Source organism: Eublepharis macularius, chromosome 7 (assembly GCF_028583425.1).
Source record: "Eublepharis macularius isolate TG4126 chromosome 7, MPM_Emac_v1.0, whole genome shotgun sequence".
Taxonomy (NCBI): Eukaryota; Metazoa; Chordata; class Lepidosauria; order Squamata; family Eublepharidae; genus Eublepharis; species Eublepharis macularius.
In genome coordinates this window covers 111,718,465-111,742,758 of record NC_072796.1, presented here as the reverse complement: position 1 = coordinate 111,742,758, position 24,294 = coordinate 111,718,465, and the positions used below count along the sequence as shown (strand labels likewise).

Sequence of the window (24,294 nt, the reverse complement as noted above, 5' to 3'; positions counted from 1 at the left end):
TCACTCTACTGAGCCTTGCCTTGCCTTGTCTCGCCCCCACCTTGCCTTGCTGTGCTGTGTGACCTCCAGACCGTGCCTTGACTCAGCTTTTGGATTCTGGACGTTGGATTTGGAACTCCCATCTGGCCTTGGACCCATGCTCTGACTTCGGACCAGACTCTATCGTGCCTGCATTGGCCCAGCCCACAACAGGTGGTGTTTGGAGACTTCAGTGTCCATGCTGATGATGCTATCTCTACTCAGGCTGTGGACCTGGTGTCCTCCATGGCCACACTGGGACTCTCCCAGATTGTTTCGACCCCCACACATCATGCAGGACATGTGTTAGATTTGATCTTTGGGATGGCGATAAATGTGGATCTGGAAGCAGCTGAACAGATACCATGGTCAGACCACTTGGTTCTGAAGGCTCAGCTGGATATCCCACCCACCCCCTGCAAGAGTGGCGAGCTTATTTATGCTCGCCCATGGAGACTCATGGATCCAACTGGTTTCCAGAATGCTCTGCAGGATCCGATACTCCCTGGCGGTTCATTGGATGAGCTGGTGGAAGACTGGCAAATCCATATCTCCAAAGCCATCGCCCCCATCACCCTCTCCGCCCCCGCACCAGACTGGTTCCCTGGTATATAGAGGACCTACGACAGCTGAAGTGGAAGCTAAGACGGCACGAGTGAGTGTGGCGACAATCTCGCGATAAAGAAGCAAGAACATCATATAGGATGTTTATGAAAGCCTATGGCAGTGAAAGCTGCAAAGAAGGATTTCTATACAGCTTCCATTGCATCAGCTAGCTCACGGCCAGCAAAATTGTTTAATGTGGTTCGGTCTTTGGTCTCCCTGTCGGGGGGGAGACCGTCAAATTTTGAATACAGATATTAGCTGTGAGGCTTTTGCGAGCTTTTTTGCTGACAAAATCTTCTCTCTCTGCCGTGACTTGCCAGCCACAATTGACACAGTACACGAACTAGAGGCCCCTTGGCCGTCTACTGGGTCAATATTACATCATTTCAACCCACTCTCCAGAAATGAGATTGACATGACCCTGCGAGCGGTGAAACCTACCACATGCTCCTTGGACCCATGCCCGTCGTGGCTGGTAAAGGCCAGCGTAGATGGGCTACGGACCACCTTGGAGGCTATTGTCAACATGTCCTTGAGCTTCAGGGTTTTTCCTGTAGTGTTGAAGGAAGCTGTGGTTAGGCCTCTTTTGAAGAAACCATCTTTGGACCCCACCGACCCGGTCAATTACCACCCAGTTTTGAACCTCCCGTTTCTAGGTAAGGTGATTGAGCAGGCTCTGGTAGAGCAGCTACAGGGTTTCCTGAATGATACCTCATCCCTACATCCCTTCCATTCCAGCTTCCGCCTGGGACACGGGACAGAGACACTGCTGGTCGCCCTCACTGACGATCTCTGCAGGCAGCTGGATCGTGGTGGATCAGTGCTGCTGATATTATTGGATTTGTCAGTAGCATTCAACACGGTCAATTATGGTCTACTGACCCACCGCCTTACCGATGTGGGGATATGAGGGACTGCCTTACAGTGGCTTGTCTCTTTTCTCCACGGTTGGGGACAGAAGGTGGCACTTGGGGAGAAATTTTCATCCCACCACCCATTGGTGTGCGGTGTCCCTCAGGGGGAAATACTCTCCCCATTACTGTTTAATGTTTATATGTGCCCCCTCGCCCAGTTGGTGCGGAGTTTCGGACTTGGGTGTCATCAATATGCTGATAACACCCAATTATATCTGATGCTGCCAGCCCGACTCTGCCCCAGATGTCTTGGAGTGCGCCTTTGAAGCTGTGACTGAGTGGTTGAAGTAGAGTCAGTTGAAACTAAATCCCACAAAGACAGAGGTCCTGCATGTGGGTGGGGGTCCATGGGCACAGGACTCCAGCTCCCTGCTCTTGATGGAGAGCTGCTTGCGCCAGTTTCGAGAGTTAAGAGCCTGGGGTGATCCTGGATGCCTCCCTGACCATGGAGGCACAGGTCACAGCAGTTGCCCAGTCTTCATTTTCTATCTAAGACAGCAGTGATCCAAGCAACGGTCACCTCTAGATTAGACTACTGCAACTTGCTCTATGCAGGGCTTCCCCTGGTCCTGATCCAGAGGCTACAGCTGGTTCAAAATGCAGCTGCACGAGTGATTGCAAGAATCCTGACTGGGGAACATATAACACCTATATTACGCCAGCTGCATTGGTTACCAGTTGAGTACCAGGTCCAGTTCAAGGTTTTGGTGTTGACCTATAAAGCCCTACGCGGACTGGGCCCAACATATCTGCAGGACCGTCTCTCCCTATATGTACCCCAGAGGTTCTACAAATAAACAACTTTTGGTGGTCCCTGGCCCAAGGAAGGATCGCCTGGCCTTGACCAGAGCCAGGGCCTTTTCGGTCCTGGCACCAGCCTGGTGGAACTCTCTGTCTGATGAAACCAGGACCCGGCGGGATTTATTATCTTTCTGTCGGACCTGTAAGACAGAGATGTTCTGTCAGGCATATGGCTAGGCTGGGCCCCTATAAGCTAGTAACATAGGTGCCAGCTTCAAGGGGGAGGGAATGACACCATCTCTGTAAAGCAGGGCACCATGACCAGTGCTACAGATGACCTAAACAGCCAAGTTGCACAATACTAGGGGGAGGGGAGAGATCCTTCAGGCATTATGGTACTAAACCATTTGGCACCTTAAAATGTGAGAACCAGCACTCTGAATTATGCCCGGTAACAGATGAGAAGCCAGTGTAGATTTTTCAGCACAGAAGTGATACAAACTTGTACCCTACCCCAACTTAACTGCCATATTTGAACTAATTGAAGTTTCTGGACAATCTTCAAAGGTAGCCCTGTGTTAACACACAACAAAATAATCTAACACAGATTTGCACAGAATCATCCAGCTATTCAATAACACATTACATTACAATTAAACTATGAGAGCATTATCCAATTTGTGAGCCAAATTTTTTAAAATTTGTATTTTATTTTTGTTTACGTTATTTATAGCGTGCCCTTCACACTGAGACATAGTGTAAAGTCAATACAATCTACAGCAGGGACATGCAATAAACAATGCAATAGGGCTACAAATGCAAATTTGCAGAGGTTTGAAAACAAGCAGAGATCTTATAACTGATCTGAAACAATGCTGTGAGAGTCCCTCGACAGGGGTGGTCTCCTCGCTTATAGACGATAGCCCAGAATTTTTGGCGGTATGTCTCCGGGGTGACCTCATACCAATTCAAGATCGCCTCCTTCAGCTTTTGGTAGTCAGCTCCTTCTTCCTTATGGAGGGCCCTCAAGGAGGCCTAGGCTTCTCCGGTCAGGTAGGGGCCCAACAGGAAGGCCCACTGTCCAGGTGGCCACTGCACAGCCTCTGCCGTCCGCTCAAAAGCCTCCAGGTAGGCGTTAATTTCGTCATTGGGGCCCAGCTACGTCAGCTAAAATGGGGTCTTCACCACGGTTCCCCTGGCGCCTCAGCCGCCGGCGTCGCCCTGGGAAGGTCGTGGATCAAGATGCTCTGGGCTTCATGTTGCTGAGTGGTGAGGTCCCGGAGCAGCCGGCCCTGCTGCTCGGCCAGCCACTGGCCAAACTGGGCCATGTCCCTGACGAGGTTGGTGGGGCCCAAAGGGCTGGCGGCGGCCCTGGTGCATGGGGCCACGGGGTCCATTGCATCTGTCCATGAAGGGTCGCCCCTGGAAGGTCTCCCTGGTTCTGAGGTGTGGAGAATCGTGGGCTGCAGCAGTGGGCGCCCCCTAGACCACCCCGGCAGGGTCGGGAGATGAGGGAGAGGTCTCACAGTAGCAGGCCGGTTGTCTGCATTCTCCACCACGTTGTGAGAGTCTCCCTCGACAGGTACTCCCTCGTCGCCATGCTGTGGTGCCCTCACAGGTCTGGCGGATCTGTTGCCCTGGGCCGCCTCGGTTCGGCCAGCTTGGGGCCGCTGGCTGGCCATGCCTGGGGGGGGGGATTGCCTCTCTTGGCCTCAGAGGGGGTTGGCAGGCAGAGGGCAGGCTCCTGACATTTCCAATTCCTTGGGAGCACCAGCCCTTACTGCAGGACAGGCCTTCCCTTTCTCTCCTCCCCGGCCAGAGGTCTTCCACCCCCTTTTATCCCTCTTGGCTCTCTTCTACTGCCCTCCCTCCACCCTAGGTCCCTCCCCCCCAGGCCAATCTCATCACCCGGGCCACTCCGGGCCGCCCCAGGCCCTGGTAGGGCTATGTGCGTCCCTCCCCTCTTCCCTGTTGGCTCAGTAAGAGCATACTTACAGCAACAAACAGTACATAGAACATAGCTGTATAGTCTATGCTGGCATAATCATTGCCATATATTTTTGTTGCCTAAACCAAAATGCTATTAAATAGCCAAAATGCTATTAAATCTTAAATCTATTTTAAGAAAACTCACTTATTAGAAAAAAATACTTACAGGCTAACTTCACATGTTCTGTAAAGATATCAATCATTCGCAAGAAACCTGCACTAAAAATGCTTATTCATTTTATTCAAGTAATAAGGCTGTGCTGTAAGAAATGGCTCAGAGAGATGCCTTGGTAATGGAATTGAGACTATATGCTATTCTACTGGGTACTTCTCATTAATGTAGATATGCTCCTATTGGGTAATTTCCAAATCATGAGAGATATCATATTTAATTACTTATGATTTGTTTCAGTAATGTTTCATCTCTGTGCAGATTTATGCTACTTTTCAAATTTCTACAACCCATACACTATTGTATTTGTTCAGTGAATGTGCTAGTTGTTGATCTGTCTGACTTGCACTGCATAATCTGCCTTGGGTCTCAGTTAAAAAGGCGGACTATAAATAAACTTTTAAAAAAATGTCAACCTCTCCCTCTTCAGCTACCAGCAAATGTTTGGGGTTACAAGGGTATAAAATGTTCATACTCTCAGCAGTTAGCCTTGAGCACTTCCTTTCTTTCTCAATGGAAATAATCAGCTATCTATTACAGAATACATTCACAGCTGGAAACTAAATTATAGCACACACAATGCATACACAGCTGCTTGGATACAAGCATATGTACAAGTATGTACCAAACCAGCAGCGGTTTCCTAATTTAGTGGTAATTTTTAACAACTAGAAAGAGGGCAGGGAATTTCTTAGTAGTCTCATCCCTAAATCCCTCCTCAAATGCTTCTCTTTCAAAGATACTTTATTTTGCCTTTTAAAAGAAACTTAAAAGACAGAGGGACTAAATGGCTGGACAGCCACACCACAATTAGCTGTGACAACATCTCCTGCTGCTGGTACAGCCTCGGAAACAGCTGAAGAAGGGCAGTACAACCACTGGCCAGGGATCTGAAAGGGAGAGAAGTGGGAGGAGGACCTAGACACCAGGGAGCTGGGCAAGTCACTGCTGGTATAACCTCTACATTGAGGGGGAAGAACATGGAAATATGGCTTAGGACACTCATCCTCTCTCAATACCTCACTGTAACACAATTCATAGGGTTGTTCAGACAATAAAATGGGGTGGGAATATATATTTCCTGAACTCTTTAGAAGAACAGTAGGATTAAAATGTGAGGAATGGACTGAGAGGAGGAAATGTTGCACATCCGGAGAACCAATTACCCTTTTGTTTTAATCAGGGCTTTTTTTCTTGGAAAAGAGGTGGTGGAATTCAGTGGGTTGCCCTCGGAGAAAATAGTCACACGGTTGGTGGCCCCGCCCCCCGATCTCCAGACAGAGGGGAGTTTAGATTGCCTGAGATCGGGGGCGGGGCCACCAGCCATGTGACCATTTTTAAGAGGTGCCGGAACTCCATTCCACTGCGTTCCAGCTGAAAAAAAGCCCTGGTTTTAATATTATGCTTTGGTTTGGATCTGTGACCCAGAAGAAATCATTGTTTGAGGGTCCATAGTGGCTTTCACAGGCCCCACCAATGGCAACATGATTATCCATCAAAGACTCAGCCATAAAGCCATAATCTTGAATACTGCCAAAGCATGTTTTTAAATGAGTTTCTTGCCTTGGGTGAAAGGTCACTACTTCCAAAGCATAAGACATTAAACAACTGGTTGCTGTGTCAGCCTCAAAGTGGTTCACAAAATAGTATTCGTTGGTTCAACTATCTCACAAAGGAAGGGCAGTAGTCTTCTGAGATGCAAATATTTTCTTTAAGAAGCAAAAAAAAAAAAAGCTGAGAAGTCTTACATCTTGCTGTAGAATTAAAATGGGAGCAATCTCTACTTTGGTCTTACTTGCTATGTGCTGCCACTTATTATTTAGTATATTTTTATCCTACATCAGGGATCAGATGGGATGCTCCTCCCCAGCCCTCATTCTGACCCCCACACACTTTGCTGAAGTCCCCGACTGGAGTCTTGCTGGGGGACAGGCAGTCAGGCAGAGAACTCATCCTGATGAGGACTTCATAGTCATTAAAATATTGAAAAATAAACTGTAAAGGTCATCTTTCAAGAGATGTTCAGTATGGGGGGGGGAACGGATGTTCTGGAGACATTTATATAACAAGGGTATAATTATATTTCTCTTTTCCCCCCTATCCTTTTCAGAAATGCAAGTTTTAAAATATTTATGCAAGCCCCTCCAAGACTTTAGTATGGGGTGGAATGTAAATATAAAATAAGCAAACAATGCTGCATTTGTCATTATGTTCAATACAGTAACTTGGGGCAGTAATACAACGTTCTATTTACTTGCCAAGGCAGAACGCTTCAAAACCATGGCTGCAATACGGTGCCATTGAGGTGCAATTAAGTCCCAGGGGCTTAAACAATATTTACACAGGTATAACTGAGCAGGAATTGCAGCTTAAGTGTTCTACAAACACACACATCACGAGTTTGTCAAATGCAGCCATATTTGTTATGAATGTTTTGGCATTTGCTTTCATGTTTTCTTCCTTGCTAATGGTCAGCTTCCATCACCATATGAAGCACTTAAATCACAGGGATTAAATGTAGTTAGAGACACTGAAGCCAGTTTAAACATTAACAGAAAGTAAACAAGCTACAGTCTCTTCTACCCATCTTTGGCGTGAAAGCATATGGATTGGACATTTTTTTTCCAAACTAAGTAGGAGCTACTCCAATATCCTAGCCAATACATGCTTAATTAAAAACAGGTTTTCATATTCAAACCTGCGCTTCAATAAATGCAGACTACATAATGATTGTCAGACACAGCAATATTGATACATACTTACCTTGTTTCATGGTTTTCTGACAGTTGTTTGATTAACCATGCTACACCATAAAACTCAGAAGTTTGATCTTTCTGGTGGCCATAGCATATTTCTTGCATGTGTATGGTGGAATGCATATTGTTTACTCTGATATTTAACAAACACTTTCCCTTAATAACAGAGAAACAAATGCCAGTGTGCCTATGGGCTACTAACTTGAACGTACTTGATCTCATCTGATCTCAAAAATTAAGCAGGGTCTGGTCTGGTTAGTCTTTGGATGGGAAACCAATGACTAGATATGCAGGATGCTTCTGCTCTTTAATAGTTACATGCCAATGCAACACTAGCAGAAGTTGCACATCTGTTCTGCAAGGCTTCTTAAAGATGGTCTCATCGTAACTCTCACTGAATCAAATAGAAGGCACATTCAGTTGTGCGGCATTCCATCACTGAGCTTATTTTTTTTTTACTTTTTATTTATAAAAGTGGTTTTTAAGTTTTATAACAGAATAAACTACAACAATCAACAAATAACAGTTCAACAAACAACAGTAAGTACAATGCAAATAACACAGGTTGGATACAACTACTTTCAACTATAGATATACATTTAATAGAAATTAAAGCGATATCCTAAATACAGAAAGGATCAATTGGATACGGTTTGCTCGGATTTATCTCACAAGTGATCAGGTAGTCCAGGACTGGCAGCCAATCTTCCCCAAAATTAAGTTTAATTTTTTGTTCAAATCAGCTTACTTTAGTTGATAAGTTATTTTTTCCATGTAGACATGATCCCAAATTTTATTGTACCATACTGTAATAAGAAGGTGGTTTGGGGTCTTTCCACATGGAGGCTATGGCAGCTTTGGCTGCAGCTAACAACGCTGCTATTAGATCTCTAGGACCTGCTAATGCAGCTTGATCTGGCCAAAGATTTAATAAAATCAACTCAGGTTGGAGTGGGATTTCATATCCCATGATAAGTTTAATACATTCAAGTATTTCTAGCCAAAATTTCTTTACATTTTTGCAAGACCACCAGCAATGGAAAAAAGAACCAACTTCCCCACAAGATTTCCAGCACATTGGGGAGACAGAATTATTTATATGGTTAAGTTTGGGGGGGGGGGTAAGATACCACCTTGTTAATAGCTTAACAGATTGAGAGTTCTGATATTAATTGATCTAGACTTGAAAATTGGTGAGTTCCAAATTTTAGACCATTGAGAGTCTGAAAGACTGACATTACAGTTTGTTTCCCAAGCACATCATTGAACTTATTCACCGAATATATACTTTTTCTTCCATCCATCTTATATTTTCCTGACCTGAGGAGTGATGTTTAGGCAACACTTGATGTGAAAGAGGTTTACCTGTATCTTTGTCTGATATTTATAGGAACTTAATGTGTCTGTTTCTTGTTGCCACTATCTCAATGCTGGAACAATGTTTTCTTCAACAAAAGATCAACAGCAGCAGGCAAAACCAAAGCGCTCCTGCCAGCACCACCGACTCAGCCAACGATTCACCTTGAGTATGATCTGCTCCCTTTGCATTCCTCTTCCTTTGACAGGAAGGACAGAAGAGAATACCACCTGTGCCCCCACTGTCTTCAACTGCCTTCCAAGAGCTACACAGTCCTCTTTAATTCTTGCAATGGTATAAAATAAGCTAACATGGAAAGATTATCATTATCCTGGAAAGACTATGGATGTTTCATTGGGCGAAATCAACAGCAGCCCGTATACGGGTTTTCTCTGTGGTGGCCCCTACCCTATGGAACGGCCTGCCTGAGGAGGTCAGGAGAGCCCCCATACTCCTGGCTTTCTGCAAACAATGAAAAACTGAATTATTCAGTTTTTCTCAGCTAAGAGGGCGGTATTGTAGGAAAGCGGTCCCAGATGTTTCACTAATGAGTTAGAAACCATAGATTTCACCATTACGTTGCCTTATATATTATCTGTTGCTTTAAATATGTACTCCTATATACTACCTGTGCTTTACGTTGTTCAGTGTAAGTCCTAGAACGGATTATGTTCTGTTTCAGCAATTACTCAATCCCATACTGGATCCTTGCTAATACTATATCTTTGTAAACTTATATTCTTTTACCTCGTGACATTGTTTATGGAAATGTTCTTGACACTGTATTCATTTACCCTATGACATTGTTTATGAAAATGTTCTTGATACTGTTATGAAATGCCTGCTCTTGTCCTTGCCACTGATTGTACTAATCTCACACTATGTGATCCACCTGGAGTCTCAGTGAGAGAGGCGGAATAAAATGACATAAATAAAATAATAAAATATCTTTTAGAGTGAAGAGGGGGGAAAGGCTATAGTTTTGATCGGTGAGTTGCTCCATTTCACTACTGTTTTTATAGTTAAGAATCATTTCATTTATACAAATGGCTTTGCCACCAATTGAATCCATTGTTCTTATCCTTTTTGGGGAGGGGAGCATTGTCCCATGAAACAGCACATCTTCTCCCACTTTAATACTTAACTGCCCCTCTGAGATTATCATTGTATATTGTGTTAAAGCCATACTGAAACAGAAATCCAATGTAGTCACTGCATTATCTACCAAACCAATTTACTTGTCAGAGGAATTCTATTTTAAAGCTATTTACTGCAAATATATAGCATTTTTATTGCAAAATTCAGACACTGTGTACCCTTCAGAGAACAAATTCTTCAACGATCTGATGAATGAGCAATGACATTTTGTTGTGCAAATCTATAAATATACATATATTCAACATGCATCATTTCAAACATTTATAAAAAGAAAAAATGAACTTATCTCATGAAAATACACAGATTTTGCTAGAAGCATGCATGGTGGGTGATATCTAGGAAATTCATAAAAATCATGAGAAGCTTTAGTTTACAATGACATTTTTATACACTTGAGGAAATACCCCTTGCATATACCCATACTTTAATTAGTTCATACTTTAATTAGGACTATTAGGTCCAGCTAGTCAGTAAGAACCAGGGACATGTGTTAAGACAGGGATTTCCTGGTCTGGTCCACTAGAAGTCAATCACCAAGACAGGGAAAAATGGTACATCTTTTTTCTCTTAGGTAGCTCACGACTACTGCCATGACTTTTTAAAATTAAGAGGAGCAGAAGAGAGACCGAAAGGAAGAACCTTGTACTGGTATTTTCTGGAGCTATATTGGAAGTGAAGGAACTTTCTGTAGTGGATACTTATAGGAACACGAAAATATGCATCTTTTATATCGACTGTAAAGAACCAAATATGATTTCCCAACAGGGGTAAAATGGCTCTTAACTATAATATTCAAAAACTTTGGAAAATTATAAACTCATTTAAGGAACAGAGGTCTAGAATGGGGTGGGAGCCCCCTGACTTTTTGTCCACAATAAAATACTGAGAAAATATCCCATCAGAATAGATGGATGGAACTGGCTCTATGGCCTGTTTGTTTGTTTGTTTAACTTCTATCCCACCTCCCCGCAAGTGGGCTCAGGGAAGGTTACAACAGTAAAACATAATTTATATTAAAAACTTCAATAAACCTACAGAATTAACACCATCCCCAGACAGCGACCTTAAACCTCATCCCTGCCAATAATACACAAAAGGGTGGACAAAAGGGAGGAAGAGCAGGCCTTTCAGTCAACTGTGCAGTCATTTCTTCAGGGTAAAGGGGTGTGATACCCAACGACACTACTGTCACCTTATCATCTTTAATCTTTATTAGCACATTGTCCATCATGGACAACAATAGGTATGTCTTCTCAAAGGGAAGGTCTTTCACCCTCATCCAATGGTGAGGGGCTAAGGCTGAGGTTCTGAACCATGGGTGCCTATGTATCACAATTACAGAGGTCATAGCTGTTGAAGGGCAATCTCCAATATGTCTGGCTGTATTGATTTGTTGTTTGGAGAGCCTTAGAGCTTCTCCCCACAAAATTTTTGCAAGCCTTTGTTTCTCATCAGGTATGTGGTTCAAGTATGGGTCTATTTTTCCCATAAGAAAAGCTGATAGCAGGCCATGATAGCCTCATAATTACCAATTCTAAAGGTTAAGGCTGAGGAAGCATAAATCTCTGCGCCTAGTATATCTAGTTTCCTGCCCTTATTGATCGGAGCTGAGTGGTCCATGTTTTTCTGGAGGCTCTTGCCCTAGAGGGTCTCGATATCAATAGAATTGGCAGGAGGGTGAGTAAACAGAAAACGTGCTGCTTCCTGTTTCGTCTTATACATATTGTCCAGCTTCTTAGACGTCGCCGGAGTCGGCCTGGACTATCCACCCTGAGCCCACTGATGTGGGGAGGGCGGAGTATAAATCTAATAAATTAAATTATATATGTCTTTAATCACACCTAACATGTCTTGCTCGACTGGAAAAGCCACCAGTCCAGTCATTTCTGAGTAAAGGACCTTGACGACTGGATCCAAAGAGGTTGGAGCAGGGCAGGTCACCTCATTGTCCAGGGATCTCATAATCCAGACTAACTGCTCAGTGTATAAGCAGAGATTCTCACTGGGGGATTCAGTAGAGTCCTCTGTAAGAAATTCTAGTGGAGCAGGATCCGATGCAAGATCAGATCTGATAACAGAATCATCATCTAAGTGCACCGTTAGGTTCAACGCTGGTTCCAGGGCAGAGTTATCCTCTGGAATTGTGATGGTTTGCAGGTCTTAAAGTAAGCCTGGAAGGGCAGTATGCACACATCTGCAGGACTGTTAAAGGTTAATCTCTCTCAGGATCAGAGAGCTTTGAGTCCAAAGCCTCAGGATCAGAGGCTTTGGACTGGGTAGCCTGGGCTAAAAAGAGGAGGGTCCTAGAAGAGAGAGATCTAGTGTGAAGGAATTGAAAGATGAGTCCTCACGGAGAGCAGTTTCAACATCAGCAGGAGAACTGGGAAAGTTGGCAAGGAGGTTTGGGAAGTAGGTGCAGACTGCCAGATGAGCCAAAGAAAGGGGTAGATCTTCTAAGGAGAGGAGATCTTCCCTACTCAGTCAAACAGGGAGGTAGCTCTAGCAAGTGGAGAGATTCCTGGTTGGGTGTGATTGAAAACTGCCTGTGGAGACTTTCAGATTCAGTTAATAACTGAAGGAAAGCAGTGGTGTGGGAAGAGAAGGGGCTTGAGGTACTAGAAAGTGGGTACCAGCCTTCCTAACCCCAGAAGACAAAGAGAGTACTGAAAGAAAGTATGCTAGAATGCTTGGGAGAAAACAAGGGAACCAAAATATAAGCCTTAAGTAATAGTGAAGCATAAGAATGGAAGTCTGAGCATGTTCTGAATTTTACTTCAAACATTTTCAGCCCCTGACTTCACTGACATTTCTTGTCTAATGTAAATAAACTATTTAGTTATTTTTGGAATTTTTAAAATGCCTCTGATGCCATTTCTGCTGTTTAAGGATGAGAGAACGAACCGTGGCTGAAACCAATGCAGGTTTTGATTTTTGTCTTGGTTCTGCACAAATGGAAAGATAAGTGTTCTTCATCATAGAAAAATAATGAGGGGGACATGCCTGGAGAAGCTTCAAATCCGTAAGCATAGTAACAGTACAGGAAGCCATACTGAGAATACTGGAATCAATGGTGTCTATAGTGAGGAGCCAGTTCTAATCTGTTGTCATTCTCAGAGGGATCTGAGGAACCCTTTTGTGCTTCCATAGACCATATTGGCAATCGTGGTAGTAGAGAGATACTGGTCGATGTTTCTATCACTTCAGAAATCTCACCCTCAGAAATGGATGGAAATAAAGCATAGCGCCATTTAGGGATCGGAGATGGAGTTCTCAGAACCCTGAGCAGACTTGATGCAACTGATGTGGTTAGAGCTGAAGAGGAGGACTTCTTCCTCTTACATGACTTCAAAGTCAGCACTTTATCAGCATGTTTCAACTTGAGCTTAACCTTATTCGTAGGCAGCTCTGATTGGCACTGAGGTGGAACCATCAAAGGTGCAGCTGGAACTGACTGGTTCTGAGCAGCAATAGGTGCCAAACATGCTGGAGGCCCATTCTGGGTGCTGCAGTTCAATATCTGTGGTGTTTTGATCAGAGTCAGTAGAGCCCTTCAAGGCTGATTCCCACAGAGCAGCTTTAAGCCTCAATGCCTTTCATAGCTTGCTCTGGGTGTAAATTGTTTGCAGACCACACACCACAAAGTGTCATGGCCCTTGCCCAGACAAAGCAGGCATTTGTCAAGCCCATCAGATTGGGGTATCTTGATTCTACATTGTGAACACTTCTTGAATAGTGCCTTCAAAGACATGGAGCCGAAGGCCCAAACTTGCATCTATCATTGGAATTGAGAAGCGGAGCAAAGCACATGTCCATCTTCAGTAGTGGCTAAGGAAGAACTGGGGGAGGGAGCTGCTCGCCCCACTTTTTATAGCTGCACCAAGGGGAAAAGCATGCAAAAAAGGCTAGGCAAGCATCTTGTGCCTTTAGGAGCTTTAGAACGTCCATGGCTGGCCTGAGCATGCGCAGTTCCCATATGTGCCTGAACAGAAGACACAATGATGAATCATAGTTCATGGGAATAACTTCCTTCTCCTATAAAACCACCATCATTTCCTGATCAAATTCAGATTACCTGATTTACCGGAAGTTGTGCTTACAAAAGAAGCATAAATATAACATCCCCCTCTGTGAGCTAGAATCACAACGAGAGAGTAGGGTAACAGATGAAACACAGAAAAGGAATTGCTTCCCACTTGGCTTTTGGTAGTTAGATCACAAAATTTCATAACCCTAAAACTGTCACAGAATTTTATAAGCCAGCAGATGCAGAAGTGATTTGGGGCTGAACAGGGTTCTCTGAAGTATCAAAAGCTCTTTTACAGAGTACAAAAGAAATCACTTACACTTGTAGAAACAACTTAAGGGAGATTAGACTTCTTTACATTAGCTAAATCTTTTGAATAGCTATAATTTAAATCTTATGTCTGTTATTGTTTCTAAATCAGCAAGATTGTTTTTTTAAAGTACTGTATTTGCCCACACCCCACATGTTCCTCCTATTTAATCTTTATAAATCTAAAATGCTGTATTTGCTATATCACAATTTCCATAGGAACAGAACATTACATCATAAATACAGAACTATGACTTCACCACAGGATCTGGCAGGAGAAGAACCTGTATAGTATCAGGAAAAAAATTCTTCTCTCCATAAAAGTATCTAATAGCATCTCTCAAACACAGACCCCAATTCAGAAATGTACGATGGCAAATTGCAGTTTTAAGTGAAAAGTCCAAGAATTCCTCTTTAAACAATGTTCCCTTTAAAAAATTATGCATTAGAATGCTTTAAAGAGATGGATGCTAAGGTTATAAATCTTTAAATGTGCTAAACACAGAGTATCACAGATATTGCATTTCTCACATGCTCACTGACAACTTAGATAATCAGATGGAGCTCATTTCCAAAATCTACCCATAGATTTGTTCTGTGTTAGTCCACAAAAGAGCTTTTTTTTCTGCTACTCTCCACCAAAAAACTTCATTACCAAGTTTTAGGGGGCAGGTTAAGACAAACTTGTTCCATGAGATCCCAAGAGATGGCTAGCTCTGCTGCTGTTTTGATTAATTTAGCATTCTCTCTCCACAATAATTTGTCTTATTGTGTTTTACACATGATGGGATTCTTTCTCCAAATAGGCAACTTTTCATGCTGATATTTTATTGTAATGTTATCTAGACATGTAAATAGATATTTACAATATAGATGTTTATATGGGTCCCTGTAGACTGATATGGCAGGAAAGTCATTTAGAAATGTTATAAATTAAAAAAATCTTGTATCATAGACAAAGAATTAATCAATATGCCTCTGGACATGATTCTGACTCAACAAGTGCAATAATTTAAATTATTTTCAATAATATTTTTATTGTTTTGGACTTAGGCACCTGCTCTCTCCCACTGAATTTGTAGTGATAGAAAGTACTGTCAGGTCATAGCTAACTTATTGCAATCCCTGCTGGGGTTTTCAAGGCAAGAGACAACACCTGCCTCTGCATAGTTACCCTGGTCTTCCTTGGAGGTCTCTCATCCAATTACTAATCAAGGCCACTCCTGCTTAGTTTCTGAGATCTGACAGGATCGGATTTCCCTGAGCTCTCCAGGCCAGGGTTCCCACTGAATTTAGTGGGACTTAAAAGTGCCTGATTTTCACTGGAGTATTTACCCCTCTCCCAAACAACCAAATTAAATATATTACTAAATGGAAATATATAAACCTAGCACATAGCATAATAGCTATTGAGCATTTAAAGATAAATTAAATTTGCTGATGATTTGCTCATTAAATTTGCTGATGATACCAAATTGGGAGGAGTGGCAAACACCCAAGAAGATAGAGTTAAAATTCAACAAGACCTGAATACTCTGGAGAAGCGGGCGGTTGTAAAAAGGATGCAATTCAACATAGATACAAAAATGTGAAGCACAAATACAGGATGGGAGATACACTTCTGGGTAGTAGTATATGCGAAAGAGATCTTGGGGTAAGAGTGGACTGTAAACTAAATATGAGCAGTCAGTGTGATGCAGTTGCAAAAAAGGCCAATTCAATCCTGGGTTGTACCAAAAGGGCCATTGCATCAAAATCGCAGGAGGTCATAGCCCCTCTCTATACTGCCTTGGTCAGGCCGCACCTGGAGTACTGTGTGCAGTTCTGGAGGCCTCACTTCAAAAAGGATGTGGACAAAATCGAGAAGAGAGTGATGAGGATGATCAGGGGTCTGGAGACTGAGCCCTATGAGGAAAGACTGAGGGCCTTGGGAATGTTTAGTTTGGAGAAGAGGAGACTGAGGGGGGACATGATAGCTCTCTTTAAATATTTGAAAGGCTGTCATTTGGAGGAGGGCAAGGAGCTGTTCCAGTTGGCAGCAGAGGATAGAACTCGAAGCAATGGGCTTAAATTACATGCAGAAAGGTACCGGCTGGATATTAGGAAAAACTTTTTGACGGTCAGAGTAGTTTAAAGGTGGAATCAGCTGCCTAGGGAGGTGGTGAGCTCCCCTTCACTGGCAGTTTTCAAGAAGAGGCTGGATGAATATTGGTTAGGGATGCTTTAGGCTCATCTTGCATTGGGCAGGGTGTTGGACTAGAAAGTCTGTATGGCCCCTTCCAACTCTGTGATTCTGTGATAAAGGGTTTTTTTCTACATTATGAAAAGGATAAAAATATTCTGTTCCATAAAAAAAATTACTTGAAAAATTGAGTCTTGGCAAACATCATAATCTTTTTTGAAATTATTCATATTAAGATTAAAGACCACTTTGTTCCTCTACTCCCACAACTGGCTGGTATGGTAAAGAGATCAATCCCCTACTTTTATATGTAACATCTTTAACATTTGCTCTCTTTTCTGTGCCTGTGATTAAATGTAACATTTTGAAATCCCAAAGTTCTGAGAAAAGCATAAATCCTTGTCTCACAGCTGCTGTTTGACTCTGGAAACACATGCATTTTCTTTTCAAGCTTCAGCCATCAAAAAATCCCAACAGACTTGAGCTGGAGAACACCTGTATCTCTTCATTTAGCTCCAATAACAGAGTATAAACTTCAAAATTACAAAAATAGATGCTAAGTTCAGCTGTAGTTACATTTTGCTGCTAATTCCCGTGAACAAAAATGCTAAGAGCATGAAATCATTCAAGCAAGCTCTGTCATCAGTAGGATAAGATTTTTTTTTTTTGCACAAGAAACCCAGTGGGAACATGATAGAAAACTGGCAACAATTACAGATAAAATACGAAGTTCAGTCCTCAGGGAGAGAAAAGGAAATGTAATAAGATAGATGGGTATCGTTTTTACACTTTTATACCCAAATCATAAATGTGAATTGGCTTTAATTACTATGATATTTGTGCTCATTTTTAATATATTTTTAAAAAAGAAACACATCAGGCCACAGCAGTACATTGTTGATCATGTGTGCCTGTGTGTGTTTCATTTCTAAAACAAAAGCCAATTAAAGAACTCCTTGCTGTTTACACTTTAGACCGTTAGCGGGGATGGTAGCCTTGACTTGAATTGTGAATGAGGAAAAATGGCAACTTTATTTTACCCTCTTTTGAACTTTAAAAAAAGCAAAGCTGCAACCCTGGCTTTTTTTACCCATCCCTTCCTTTCCAATTAACCCCACTGAACAAAATTAACCTTTACAAAGTATGGAAGTATCAAATAACATTGTTGTTTCTGCACGTTGCAGTGCAGGACTTGCTTTTCATACTTTGTGGTATGAGGAAAAAAACACACACACATCAAATATACCAGCATATTTTTTAGAAAAGTTACGAAGTTATACACTTATTTAATAAAGGAATACAAGTTCTCACTCTGTAACTGAGCAGAGAAATGTTTTTCAGCCCTCCATAATTTTCAGCAATGCTACCCTTTTTCAGTTCAATTTTTTTCTTATCCTGTTTAAAGCCTGTACATAAAGTCAAATCATGACATTTCTAACCAAATATGACATCAGTATTAATGCACAGTCAAGTAGATTATTAGTACTATAATACCAGCTATGGAAGATTCCCACTAGACAGACTTGAGGGACAACAAAAAGGTTCATAGATTAAATCAGAGAGCATGACGTTCTCCAAGACTGAGTGATATTTTATACATGTTTTTTCTCTCCACTGATGATGCCTCTAAAGGAAAAAAGATCAGTATTGTAAAGCTGAGGCATTTTCTACCTCAGGTACGTGAAGTGCAATAGTGCATAGTATAATACAATAAGGTTACATTCTGTTTATTTCATACATGTACTGAACCTTCCAGCATGTAACCTATTCCCCAGTAATGCTATACATATGTTTATAATTAATTAAAAGGAATAAAACAATATATACATGTGTATAGTGTTAAGTGACCATTAAATTATTTTATGCTTTTCCTCACCACCACCACCCCAGAAAATGACTCAGCAGATAAAGCAAACTTCCAAATCTGAAATGAAGCCTGAATATGAATATTACTTTATCACTTTAGATGCCAAAAGGAAGTGGCCCATGCCTCTTGGTTCATTTTGTAGAGGGGCTTCAGATACCCTCAGGGTATCTGAAGATGGGAGCTGTGGCTCACAAAAACTCATACCTTACCACAAATTTTGTTAGTCTAGTCTCTTGCTCTTTTCTATTGCTACAGACAGACTAACACAGCTACCCAACTTGAAAAAAATTAATGAAAGTAGATTAAACTAATATACCTCACTCAACAGAAGTCTACACAGAGAATATGTAGAAAACTTAAGTAGAATAAAACCATTCCCTGTCAAATATGTTTTCAAAGTAAGGTGGAACAATACATTTGAAAACTACAGAGGGTCAAATTAATAAGCCATACTTAGTAGAACAGTACTTTGCAATAGTTTGTTCCAATTTCAGCTTTTCAAATGAACTGACAATGGTTTGGACGCTATGAAACGTAAACACAAAGATACTTCCCCACCCACCATCCAGTAGCCTTGACATCTCCTAAACACTGAAGCAAGGCCCATAGGTACATCCAGCATCAGTTTTTTGAAGTTTCACTGTAGCTGGGGAAAGGGGGGCAAATGAGAACAAATGGCATCCTGGAATATGGTTGTCTTTGCACTTCATTAGATCTAAGCCATTGTAAACACATGGATTACATGAGATGAGATTACATGAGTTAGTCTTCTACTGACTGAATGTAATATTAGGTACAAAAAACCAAAAGGAAGTATTTAAAAAAATCTGCTCTCACCTGAGTTATAACTGTAGTCCTTATGCTGAGGGACTTGAATCGTGAAGGCCAATAAATCTGGAGCAAGGAGAGACTCTGGTTTTCGGCTTTCATTGAGCCACTTGCTGCTGTGCAAGTCTCTAGTATCAGATGGTCCTTGAATTAAAGGGATTAGCTTCTCCTTTCCACCATCACCTAAGTGCATTGTTAAAATATATTGTGATTCAATGAATACGTGTCCAGTAGGTTCCACAAAGCTGTTATACTATCACAACAAGATTCATTGTACTAAAGCAATAAGATAGTGCTTTCTATTATGTATTAGGTAAAAAGGTAAAGGTAGTCAGTCCCCTTTGCAAGCACCGAGTCATACTGACCCATGGGGGGATGGCACATCACAACGTTTTCTTGGCAGACTTTTTACGGGGTGGTTTGCCATTGCCCTCCCCAGTCATCTACACTTTACCCCCAGGAAACTGGGTACTCGTTTTACTGGCCTTGGAAGGATGGAAGGCTGAGTCAACCTTGAGCTGGCTACTTGAACCCAGCTTCTGCCAGGATCGAACTCAGGTCATGAGCAGAGCTTGGGCTGCAGTACTGCTACTTACCACTCTGTGCCACAGGGCTCTTATTATGTATTAAACCATCAAATAATTCCCAAAATAATTTGATGGTCTATTATGTATTAGACCATCAAATAATTCCCAAGTCATATTTCCCAGAAAATTAGTCAGATTCAATTTTCATTAAGGACTTCTTGATTTCTAGGCATAGGCTAAAAACCAACACTAGAACTTCACCTTGCTTTAACCTTGTGCAATTCTTCAATGCCATAACTTGACAGAAAGTTAAAAATCAGGAGGGCAATGCACCAGACAACAAGTCTAATCACACCAACCTTTCTTCATTACAGACATATCTTTCAATGCAACTTCTTTTGCACCAATTGACTTTATCTCTGTGTTGCCTTTCTGCCATGTGGCGCAACCTACCTTCTGGTTGCAATTACAGTACTGGCCTCATAGATTGGGGCCTTAGAGGGAAATCAAGAGCAGGGGCAGCAAATATACCTAAGGAGTAAGTTTAACACGTGGCTTATTTTAAACTAGCCACCATGATGATGTTCTTTCTACTTTATCCAAAAAGAAGTTTTATCTACCAATAGCTTTATAAATTTTTCTCTATGATTCGATCATAGGGCCTCTATAGTCCAATTCAATCTGCATTATGAGATAAGGGCTTCAACTTGATTTTAATGAATTGTAATACAGGAGTTTTCTATCTAATACAGGAGTTTTCTATAACTCAAATATTGTATTGTGGTAATACAATAATCACACTTGAAGTGTGATTAAATCACTTCACTTCAAAGTGTATTTAATTATAAGTATATTTTAAGGACAATTAAAGAAACTGGATCACTCTTTTAAATTAAAGATTAGCCTTTATTATGACATTGCATTCAGTTGGTATATCCACTTTCAGAGTAATCTGGTTATTATAACTATGAAGCTCTTGATTTTCAGCTGCACTGGTTTCAAACCTTAAGCCTTGTAATAACCAAAATACCTTAACATGGTTTCTTATTTTCACTATTGATGATGCCATGCTACATCATCCTGGCTCATTTCTAAAAACAAAAACATAAAAAGTAAAATAAAATACACCTCTTATTCATAGGAACAATGAGTAAATTCTTGTTTCAGTAACTTTCCTTGTAAAAAGCAAGGCCAATTCTCCTACACAGGCCATAAACTTTTACATGGTCCAGCTGCACATACCTGGGGCTTTGGCACAAATTTTTATTGATCCCATGGTCCCAGAGGCACATTTGACCAATGATGTGCTGCAGTACTTCAATTCAACATTCTGGATTGAGCCCTCAAGAGTTGGCAGGGGATTCTTAGATTTCACACCTAATAAAAGAAAACTGCAAATGTACTAGCCTGCTGAATTTAAATATTTTTTATTTTCTTTCACCAGAGCATTTAAATTTAATTATACTTTAATTATCTGCCACAGATAGTCTTATAATATTTGTGTTGCAATGCAGACCTTTTATACTCCAGAATGAATCTCTATATAGGAATATATGCAGACAGGTATACAGTATCTACACAAATCTCTTTTCCACAAATGAAGATAAACATGAAAACAAAAAGCAAAACAATAAATTAAGCAGGTAATTATATGTATATCCAACTTTGTTTTTATTTTACATTCCAGACTGTTTATGCTTCTCTTACAGGTTACCTTGTAATTTTAGAATGTTAAAACTAGTAAATATGTTTTTAGCAGCAAAATAAAAATCAAATAACTACAGCTCAGCTGCACAGCAGGTAAGTGTGCTTGCCATCTTTTTTTATGGAAACCAAAGTTCAAATTTTGCTTTAGGTCAAAAGTGTAAATAGGTTTGGTGGTCTCTTCCCTGCCTCCATTTGTACACTTTAAAAGGAAGCTACTCTGCAGTTTGGCATAGCTCTGCACTTGTTGGCAGCATTTTCTGAAAAGGGACCTAGAACTGTAACAGTGGGGGATGTAACAGGTCAGGAACGCAGAACTTTGGCACAGTCGCACAGGAAAGCGCACTGAACACCCACCCACATTTCACTTGGCTGTACAGCCATTGCTATTATTTCATAAAGTGCAATTTGCAGGAGAATGTAACATTTACTTATAGTATTTGTAAAAATTAGTTGGTGCACCTGTTAGAAAAAGCAGATACAGGAAAGACGGACGTTTCTCAACTTTCAACGCCCCCCCAACCCCCACAGACAGAGAGAATTTCAAACACAAATTAGTCAAGCTTGAAACTGAGCTTTCTCTATTGCATTCGTGCTAAGAGATGCTTCAGTGATCTTTAGGATGAAAGCTTCTTCTGCAAAAGAAAGCAAAACCATACCCTCTTCTAGTAAACTTCAGAGCCAAGTGCCTATCATGAAGGCAGAGTACAGAGCCTGTATGCAAACAGAGACAAGGTTTCTGCAAATTTGGCAGGCAGCAAAATATTAACTAGTAAATTGAGAAGATTCCCGCACACCCAACCAAAAATAACTAAATAAAATATATTCATTATCCTTAGAATGTTGAAATAGCTGACAGATGCTTAACTGGGGGGAGGGGGCAGGGATGGAGAATGCTCAGGCCTTTAAGAGCTTACAGAATCCTGGAAAGGGAGCTTTGGCTCATGGGAAGAATTTCCCATTTTATTCCACAGACACCTTACTTGTAAGTCCCCGACTTGTAACTCAAATAAATCATTTATTTACTTTATTTACACCTCGCCTTTCTTCCCAGTGAAGGCCTAAATGGTCTTACAGAGTTCTCTTCTACTCCATTTTATCTTCACAACAACCCAGTGAGTTATTTATTTATTTAATCACATTTCTAGACCGCCCTCCCCGTCAGACGGGCTCAGGGAGGTTTAACAACAGCTTAAAACAGTAAAAACATTATAAAAACATTAAAATATCATATCAAAACAATTAAAATTGGCGGGTATAAAATATTAAAATACAGCATTGTCCTGCATGGGTGGTGGAAGGTCTTCAGTGGTAAGGCCAGCGAGAGGACAGCCTAGCCCCTACCAAATGCCTGGTGGAACATCTCCGTCTTGCAGGCCCAGCGGAAAGATAACAAATCCTGCCGGGCCCTAGTTTCCTCAGACAGAGAGTTCCACCAGGTCGGAGCCAGAACTGAGAAGGCCCTGGCTCTGGTAGAGGCCAGGCGGACCTCCCTGGGGCGAGGGACCACCAGCAAGTTCTTAGTGGCTGATCGAAGCGACCTCCGGGGAACATATGGGGAGAGTCGGTCCCGAAGGTACGCTGGGCCCAGTCCGCAGAGGGCTTTATAGGTCAACACCAAAACCTTGAACCGGACCCAGTACTCAACCGGTAACCAGAGTTAGGTTAGGCTGAGCATGTGTGACTGGTCCAAATTTGCCCAACAAGCTTCCATAGCAGAGTGAGAATTCAAACCTTAGTTTCTCAGATCCTAGTCTAATACTCTACCCACTACAGCTTGCTGGCTAGAACATAACACCACATATGTGGACTGTGTCCCTTATTTCAGATAACATGCAGATTTTCTGTATATAGTTAATTAATACATTTCTGTGCTGCCCTTATGCCCCAGGGAGGAGTATCGAGGTAGCTCACGTAAAATTACTATACAGTACAATTAAAACTGATACTATTAAACTGAACATAATGGCTCTTTTTCTGTAAGGGTCATCTGTTTCCTCAGACATCATTTTGAAAGGCTAAGTTCAAATCCCCACTCTGCCATGGCAGCTTGCTGGGTGACCTTCGGTCAGCCTTACTCATAGGGTTGTTGTGAGGATAAAATGAAGGAGAATAATGTAGACCGCTTTGGGTCCCCACTAGGCAGAAAAGTGGGGTATGAACAAAGTAAATCAATAAATCAAATCAATTCTAGAAACAAGAGAAGCCTGTCAAATATTCAAATAGGGGAAATTCAGCAGTCTCCATGAAGCTCAAGCTGCCCACTCCATTCGAGTTATACATATGATCAACTTGCAGACACAAAAAATAATTTTTCTGAATAAGCATACTGGGGGAAAAGATTTTCTAATGACAGTGTTTTTTTAACTTTTAGAAATGAAATTTCCATTTGCATACTAGAGATGCCACAAAGATAACCATGATACCTACTAGAAACTTACATATTTCATACACACTGAAGTAGATTAGGGTTCTTGGCAAAGCATGCAGAGCTCATTATACAAATACATGTAAGAATGCTACCTGGTCAACAGTTCTAATAGCAATTTTAAAAATCAGTATTTCATGTGGCATCCATATATTTTTTAAATAGCAGCAGCATTTATACACTGCTCTTCTAGACAGATTAGTGCCTCACTCAGAATGGTGAACGAAGTCAATGTTATCATCACCCCACAATACAGCTGGGGAGCTGGGACTGAGAGGAGTGGCTGACCCAAGGCCACCTGTTGAGCTCATTGCAGTAGTGAGATTTGAACCAGCAGAGTGCTGATTTGCAGCACAATCGCTTAACCACTATGCTACAAGTATGAGTGCTGTAGAAGGTTCATGCAACACAAAGTTAGTGGACAGGCACTGATCATTGTGTAATAAATGGGTGAATGGGCTTCTTTCCACTATAAAGTCTTGTAGCCATGTGCTATTAAAAATCTATGGGGCAACATATGGAAAGATGAGAGCAGCTCCTTTTTCAACAGAACCATACCCGCTGCAGAAAGCAATCATGAAGCCATGTAATTAAACACGGCTACTGTGCCTAAAGAATCTAATTACTCATTTCCATTTTTTTTATCAAATTCCATTTTTTGTGGCTAACCTCACAAGAGGAAGATGATCTGAACAATTTTCATTACTGCGTCAA

The 24,294-nt window shown here is 41.5% G+C and overlaps 1 protein-coding gene across 1 annotated transcript in view; it reads right to left on the bottom strand.

Annotated features, from left to right (window-relative positions):
* Positions 1–24,294, bottom strand: part of VPS13B (vacuolar protein sorting 13 homolog B) — a 553,219-nt gene that overhangs the window by 372,344 nt on the left and 156,581 nt on the right. The window contains exons 18-19 of the mRNA XM_054984385.1: positions 20,691–20,825; positions 18,931–19,104 (exon numbers count right to left, since the gene is read on the bottom strand). Coding sequence (XP_054840360.1) covers positions 18,931–19,104; positions 20,691–20,825 — 309 coding nt within the window. The remainder of the gene's footprint in view (positions 1–18,930; positions 19,105–20,690; positions 20,826–24,294) is intronic.